Below are 7,706 nucleotides of genomic sequence, written 5' to 3' on the forward strand. Positions count from 1 at the left end.
AGCGGCCCCTGCGCCCGGAGCCCGTGGGCCGGCAGCAGGCGGAGGCAGCCCGCGGCGCCCGGGAGGTGGAAGAGATGCGCTTGTTTGGCCGCCGCGCTTCCCGGGATCGGTGCTGATAATGTGTTTGCTGGTTCCCGGGTTGCGCTCCGGAGAGGATGCGTTCTAATAATGCGTGTGAATTTGTTTTTGTTGCGTTGATATTTTGCTGGTTAGTATGCTGGCGCGATCTAACGAGTAGATGAGTGAATGATTTTTTTTCTTTAAGAATGATTGTGCAACACGTATAGTATAGTATTTGAACTGTATTTGTAAATTTAAAAAAAAACTTAAAGTACAGAAAAAAGTTGCAAAGAAGTTGATGGAGGTGACAACTTAAGAGGAAGTATCATTTCTCATTATATCTTTAAGTAGTCTAAACAATTTTGTTACATTTTTCATATTTTTTCTTGACTTATTGCTGCTAGTTATGCTTATATGGACTACAGTTTATTGTTCTTCTATGAAATATGAATGACTAATACACTTATTAGTTTGGATTAGTTGAGCAGCTAAGTCATGTAAGTATTCCTAGCTTGCAAAGGTATATGGAAGACAAGTATCAGAACTTCATTTCCTCCTATTTTTAGTTCAGTGGACTAAATCATGTAAAAAGCTTTTTTGTTTTTAAAACTTATTTTAGTTATTCTCGTTTGTAAAAGGATTGAGGTCCTGCAGAGACCTTTTTGGTCTCTAATGTCGTGCCTTTGTGTATTCGATTCAAGATTGTTTCCTCTCATTCTACCCCAGTAGCAGCGTTTGCCTTAGGTTTTCTGTTAGAGGACTTGTGAATAATCTCAGAACTTTTGTAATAAAAAACAGAATTTCCCAACAAGTGAAACATTAACAGCTTTAGCATTATTGTCTCTTATGTTCTAGTCTAACTGCCTCTGGGGAAGCCTTGTATTTGAGTTGCATGTTTGCTGGGTCATCTGTTTAGCCAACAGGATGGCCTAAAACCCTCCAAATTAACAAAAGTAAAAACAAGTTTTATTGTCTTTTGCCTTTTAGATTGAAACGTGTCAACCACAGTACTAAGAGAAATAAATACACTTGACCCAAAGAAAATTGGGGTTCTTGATTTTGAGGTAAAGTGACTGTTAGGGCACAGTCCCAACTTGAAACTCATCACAGTTCCTAGTTTTGGTGTTAGCTGCTGAATAACTTTGAGCAAGTCCCCATTTACGTTTTTTTTCTGTTTCTCCTTCTACTTGTTGTGTTGTATATGGAGCTTATAAGCTTTGAAGGACAGTGGTTGTTTAGGTGAGATACCGTGCAGTGTTACACTATCTGGACCTAATTCCAGTGTCCAGATGCTTCCCTGTTGACATGTTTTGGAGCCTCAGTAGTCATTCCAGGACTGCAGTGCTGTATCTGAAGCTGAACAGCAGGGCTCACTCTATAATAGCTTGTGGCACACTCCTTGGGGGCTGAGCAGGTCCCGCTTTTAAACATTCCCAGCCTTTGATGCTAAACCCTCTCATGATAGACCAGAAATGACAAAGATGTTAAATGTTTATGTCCTTATCTTCCCAGTTAAAAACATGGACAAGACTTGCATTTGAAATGTTTTAAAGGGGGGGGGGGGGAAAGGACCCACAAAACCCCAAACCCAACCCTCCAAAATGCTAAGACATGCAAGAGAGTTCCTAATGAAACTTTTGATTACTTGTGTTTCAAAACGTAAGTTTAGCTGCTGTGTTCCTTATGGTCTTGCATGTCTACCCATCCTGTAATGGATGTTGAGTTAAAGGCTTATAAATATAAGTCTAGTAATGGTTTTATAGAAGTTGGGTTTTTTTTTTTCTTTTTACAAAGAGCTGATAGGCATATATATTGACAAAATAGCATTTTCAGTTAAAATGAAAGTGAACTGTGTTGATTTGTGAAAGACATCTTTTATTTTTGTATTTTTGTATAAATGTATAAATTTTATACATTTGTACAAATTTATACAAAATTTGTATAAAGGAGATGCTATATAGTAGGTTAAGGTGGACTTACTGAAAGATGGGGAAGTGTGTGAACTGTACCCCCTTTGTGAGTGTTGCCTGTTACAATACTGACTCCTAGATTATCTCTTAAGGCCCATATCTACTCATGCATGTATCAGACTATTTCTTGCTTTCTTTGCCCTGGTACTCAGATTTAAAACTGGTTGAAGAGAATTCTGTATAGGGGGGAGTGCTAATTTTATTTTGGCAAAGATATTACTATATACTGTAAGCATCAATATTTTTTGTGATGCTTTATACTGAACTCCCAAGTGATATGTCAAGTTGCTGAGAGTTAGTATGGAAACTAGTTTCCTTCCAGCTTGCTTAGTAAACAAGTTACATAGATTTTCTTATGAAAAAAGATAATTTTATACAATCTTGACTACATAAATAATAAAAGACATATTCAAGCTGTGATAGGAGCAGTACAATACTTAACAGTCATTTCCCTGTTATGGAGAGCTGACAGGCTAGCTCTGACAGACAAGCTACTTTTATTAAAATAGCTTTATTTCTAAAACTACATTCCCCAAGATCACAGTTGTTCCCAAAACAATTCTGTGACCTGATTTCTAGAAGAAATCATGTGTGAAGAGACTTAAGATCATTTTCTAGTGGGTAAACTTTGGTATGTTATATGAGTCTTAAGCAAACTTCAACGATTATTTTGCTTAAAACTTTTCAGTTAATATTTAACCTCTTTATGGACTGTTAAATAACTGAAGAATTACAACAACTTATTTTTCTCTTTCACAGACAATGATTTGCAAGGAACAAATAGTTCAGGATCATTGGGTGGTCTTGACGTTCGTAGAAGAATCCCTATAAAACTTATCTCAAAACAGAACAATAAAACCAAACCTGCACCTCGAACTCCAAGAAATATGAACAGGATGCCTTCAAAGACACAAGCTGGTGATGAAGGTAAATTAATATAAACGCTAGCCCTGTAGTAAGGAAGACTAGGTGGTATTCTACAGCACTGTTCAAGACCCCATTCAGTATTGGAGACCTAGTCTGCTAGATTCCGTACGAGTTCAAAGCAAGGCAAGTTTTGTATTTCCAGTTACTGCTGTGCCATAAATAATAAATGGTGCCTACTCCCAAAACAAACCATCTCACTGTTTTGAATGTATCTTTCTGCAGAATTGGCCCAGCAGACTGGAAGTGTTGTGGCATTTCTTGATGATCTCAATATAGAATGATACGTACTTTTAATGGCAGCTTGTATCAATTACGAAAGCTTTGAGGTTGGCTCTTGAAGTGGTCGTGTTGTCTTTGTGCATCTTTTCCTTTTTCCACAGAAGAATTTGATTATAATGAAGAGGAGCGATATGAATGCAAAGGGGGTGAAATGTTTGGAAATCAAAGGAGATTCCCTGGACCCATCTTTTGGGACTATAAGGTAAAATCATGGATGGGAAATCATGGGTCTTAGTCTGTGAATCATACCAAACTGTGTATCATCCTGGTAGATGTGTTTTTAAGTAAAAGTACTTCCATTGCTTTTGATTTACTGAAAATGTGTTTTATGCTTTCTCATGTTTGTGGTATTTTTGCTTCATTCTCAACTATTTCAGAATTTGCTGGTGTGTTGGTAATGGTTGAAATGAGAAGCTTTACTGATACTTCTTGTTCCCTCCCCCTCTTCTCTATCCTGTTAGATAAACTTGCTGGGGGAAAAGGATGATACACCTGTCCATTTCTGTGATAAGTGTGGATTGCCCATCAAAATGTATGGACGCATGGTGAGTGAAATTATCAGTTGAAGAGGCAACTGTGGCTTCCCTTTAAGTAAAATTGGGTCTTGCTGTGTCCCTGTGAGGCTTCTAGAGGTTAACTGATTTCAGCAGGCCTTTGAATGAACAGCGGGAGAGTATCAGGATGGAACCAGAGCCTTAACTGCTGCACTGTTTTTGTTCCATATGTCTGGCCGATGTTACTTTTTCTCTTGATCAATTAAGCAAGCTTGAAAGTGTGCCTGGTTTAAAGAAAAAGAAACAGAAACAGAAGAGTAAACAAAAAACCAACCCTCAAGTTGAGTGGCTTTCAGTCTTATGTCACTTAGCTTTAAAAATAAGCTTTTTATCTTAACTGAAGACTTGCAATGAATTTAGAAAACACTGTTCATTTTTATGTCCCTTTAATAGAGTGTCACAAAATCCCTGAAATGCAATTAGATTTCTGAGTGCAATGTGACAGACTGAGGGATCAGGCTTAGTGACAGTTATACTTTTAAAATAATCCTTGCTAGCTGGCAAGAGAAGTGTAATTAAATTGCATATGCAGCTTCTATAAAGGTTCAGTATTAGTATTACTGCAAAACTTTTGCCTGTACCTTTTTCCAATGCTTTTTCTTTAAAAAAAAAAAAAAATAAAAAAAAGTGTTCTGAAACTGTCTTTGGAAGTTTCTGTTCAGTGTGCTCTAAACTACTAACTACTGCTATGCCTGCTCACTTCACAGGTAACTTGGGCAGTTTTATTTTTAGAAATCGTGTGTTGGAGGGAGGAAATATATCCTGCAAAGTAACACAGATAGGTATGATGCCTTAAAACAGACTTTTATTTGTCTCTAGATACCTTGCAAGCATGTTTTCTGCTATGACTGTGCTATACTACATGAGAAAAAGGGAGACAAGATGTGTCCAGGGTAAGTTCTCTAGATATTCATCATTAAAGATTCTTTCATAAATATAGGAAAATAAATAGCTTATTTCAGATATTTTATTAATATATTTCTTATTTATGTACATTTAGTAGAGGTAGCAGAGTATTCTTTACCGCACTGGTTATAGTTTATTTTTCCTTAGCTAACACATTGTAAGAGATTAAGTGTTTTCACAGTTTAAGTGTTCTTGTAGATATTCAATCTGATATCGCTTTAATCTGAAAAGGAATAAATGGCAGTTTAATTTGCTTATTGAGTGTGATTCTTGGTAAGTATTATAAGTATTATAGAAGGAATTTGTGACAGAGGTTTATGTCATTTCTGAATTTCCACCTTATGAAATTTTGATGTTATTTCATAGTTGTATTTGGAATCGAATACACTGGAAATTCCAAATACATTTGGAATCAAATATGTATTTGGAGACTTACTAATTAGATAAACTTCAAAATCAATTAAGTGTTTCTTTCATTGCTACAGTAGGAGGAAAAAAAAGTCAGTTCTAACTTGCTGAATAGGTAAAATGGTTGACTTTTAACAAAAAGATCTGCAGATTGAGCTCTCTGTGATGACAATAAACCAATACTGTTTTCTGATTTAGCTGTAATGAACCGGTGCAGCGAATTGAGCAGTGTGTACGGGGGTCTCTCTTCATGTGTAGCATTGTACAAGGGTGCAAGAGAACGTATCTGTCACAGAGAGACTTACAAGCTCACATCAACCACCGTCATATGAGAGCTGGAAAGCCTGTTACTCGTCCTCCTCTTGAACCTGTTCATCCTCCTATTGCTCCACCTCCTGCTGAAATTCCTGAGCGTTTCATAATGCCACCTGACAAACACCATATGAGCCACATTCCGCCAAAGCAGCACATCATGATGCCACCACCTCCTTTACAGCATGTGCCACATGAGCATTATAACCAGCCACACGAAGATATTCGTGCACCTCCTGCAGAGATGTCAATGGCTCCACCACCACCTCGCCCAGTCAGTCAGGACACCTTCCGCATTTCAACAAGAAAACACAGCAACTTAATAACTGTCCCTATACAGGATGATTCAAATTCAGGTGCTCGAGAACCACCTCCACCAGCCCCAGCACCTGCTCATCATCATCCTGAATATCAGGGTCAGCCAGTGGTGTCGCACCCTCATCATATTATGCCTCCACAGCAACATTATGCACCCCCACCCCCACCACCTCCACCAATAAGCCATCCGCTGCAGCATCCTCCTCAGGCAGCAGGTACTCCTCACATGGTATATAGCCAAGCTCCTCCACCACCAATGACCTCTGCTCCTCCTCCAATAACCCCCCCACCTGGACATATAATTGCCCAGATGCCACCATATATGAATCATCCTCCTCCAGGACCTCCCCCTCCTCAACATGGAGGCCCACCTGTAAATGTAAATGCACCCCCTCCCCATCACTATAATCCTAACTCTTTGCCACAGTTCAGTGAAGATCAAGGAACTCTCAGCCCCCCTTTCACACAGCCAGGGGGGATGAGTCCAGGGATATGGCCAGCTCCGAGAGGGCCACCTCCACCTCCAAGAATGCAAGGGCCTCCTGCTCAAGCCCCGCTTCCTGGACCACACCACCCTGATCAAGCCAGATACAGACCCTATTACCAATGATACGAGCAATTATATGAATAGTGTGTGCTATGAAGAGGATAAAACTATATACAACAGTCTTTTAATTAATTGTTTTGGGGTTATATTTTTTTTAATACTGTCATTTTGACTGTAAGACATTTGGGGGTTTGAATCTTAAATAATTTTTAAACCTTGGCCGTAGGACTCTGACTTCAAATATTCTGTAGTGCTAAAATAAGTGGCTTAGTAGACCACGGTTGCATTTTAACAGAACTTCTGTCTCTAGTGTGGCTAAATTGTCCTAAGATGAACACTTGTAATATTATTTCCTGGAGAAAATGAACATGCATTGTACCAATATTGTTTTTGTTAAATCCAATGTTTAGTTTCATTTGTGATACGTTTTTGTTAACCTGTGTACAATAATCAGATTGAAATATGGTTGTAAAAGTGCTGGGCTTCTATGTGAAGCTAACACAGACACAGTTCCTGGACACCATTTTGGTACTAATACTTTCCAAATGGGCAGCAGAATGAAATACTAAGGAAACTTTAATGTCTCTTATATTAACAGTTACCATTACTTATAGTGAATTCAGGCTATTCTGAATTCATGGCACTAGAAATCAGATGTGCAAAATACTGCATCTCACTTTTTTTTAATTTCTGCAATATCAGGAGAGCAAAATAAATATATCAGAAATGCAGCTTTGGGCATGACATGAAACCACATCATAATATATTGAGGATTTGGGGGGGGGGGGGTTGTTTGTTTGTTTGTTTTTTAAAAGCTCAGTTTTGGTTCAGAAGGTTCTGTTTACATGTACACTCCTCGCTGGTGTTGAATTCAACTATTGTGTTTACTTATGGATATGTTTGTGTGGAAGTGGCCATGGACTGGCTTGCCATGTCTGTGAGAGAAGGGGATTATTTTTTGGAGGGAAGTGGCATTTGCCTGTGTCACTTTATATAATATGTACAGTAGGAAAACTTCCCATTTTGATAATCTGAAAGAAGGGATCTGAAATCTGTTGTGTAGATCTAAAAAAAAATAAAAATAAAAAACCCTACAAAGCTTTTATCTGTTTCAGTTTTGTGATATAGATTTAATTGAACAGACAATGGTTCGTATAAAGGTCTTTTTCAAGCGGATATTTAAGGAGACTGTCGGGTCTGTTTTGGTCTAAAATTTAGGTTTTATAAGCACACTCTTAAATACATTTATTATATTTGTAAGATGTGAATGTTCTGTGTAATGCGGCTGGTAGCAGAACCAGACAATGGTAAGATGGTGCCATCTGTTGTTTGGAATGCTTATCTTTGCATTTCAAATCAATGTTAGTGCTGAACTTTCTTTTTTCAAAATGTCAGTTTTCTAGCAGTGGTGCTTTCAGATAGAAA

General features: G+C 38.1%; 1 protein-coding gene across 3 annotated transcripts; it reads left to right on the forward strand.

The window, feature by feature from the left end:
- Window positions 1-31: 31 nt before the first annotated feature.
- CBLL1 (Cbl proto-oncogene like 1) lies at window positions 32-7,384 on the forward strand. Of its 3 annotated transcripts, none has more exons than XM_026076047.1 (7): window positions 32-208; window positions 1,048-1,124; window positions 2,790-2,957; window positions 3,338-3,438; window positions 3,698-3,781; window positions 4,610-4,683; window positions 5,303-7,384. In XM_026076047.1, the coding sequence occupies exons 3-7, from the start codon at window positions 2,918-2,920 to the stop codon at window positions 6,342-6,344; spliced, it is 1,341 nt and encodes a 446-aa protein (XP_025931832.1). In that variant the 5' UTR covers window positions 32-208; window positions 1,048-1,124; window positions 2,790-2,917; the 3' UTR covers window positions 6,345-7,384. The 3 variants fall into 3 exon arrangements, with proteins under 3 accessions (XP_025931832.1, XP_025931834.1, XP_025931833.1); XM_026076049.1 differs by having other exon boundaries at window positions 3,341-3,438; XM_026076048.1 differs by lacking the exon at window positions 1,048-1,124.
- The last annotated feature ends 322 nt before the right edge of the window (window positions 7,385-7,706 follow it).

Source organism: Apteryx rowi, unplaced genomic scaffold (assembly GCF_003343035.1).
Source record: "Apteryx rowi isolate R43461 unplaced genomic scaffold, aptRow1 scaffold_423, whole genome shotgun sequence".
NCBI classification, from domain to species: domain Eukaryota; kingdom Metazoa; phylum Chordata; class Aves; order Apterygiformes; family Apterygidae; genus Apteryx; species Apteryx rowi.

Bases quoted from the DNA above. Each gene is read 5' to 3' on its own strand.
- CBLL1 (XM_026076047.1), top strand. From the start codon at position 2,918: ATGAACAGGATGCCTTCAAAGACACAAGCTGGTGATGAAG. The intron at 2,958-3,337 runs GTAAATTAATAT...CTTTTTCCACAG, and splicing joins GACACAAGCTGGTGATGAAG to AAGAATTTGATTATAATGAA. The intron at 3,782-4,609 runs GTGAGTGAAATT...ATTTGTCTCTAG, and splicing joins TCAAAATGTATGGACGCATG to ATACCTTGCAAGCATGTTTT.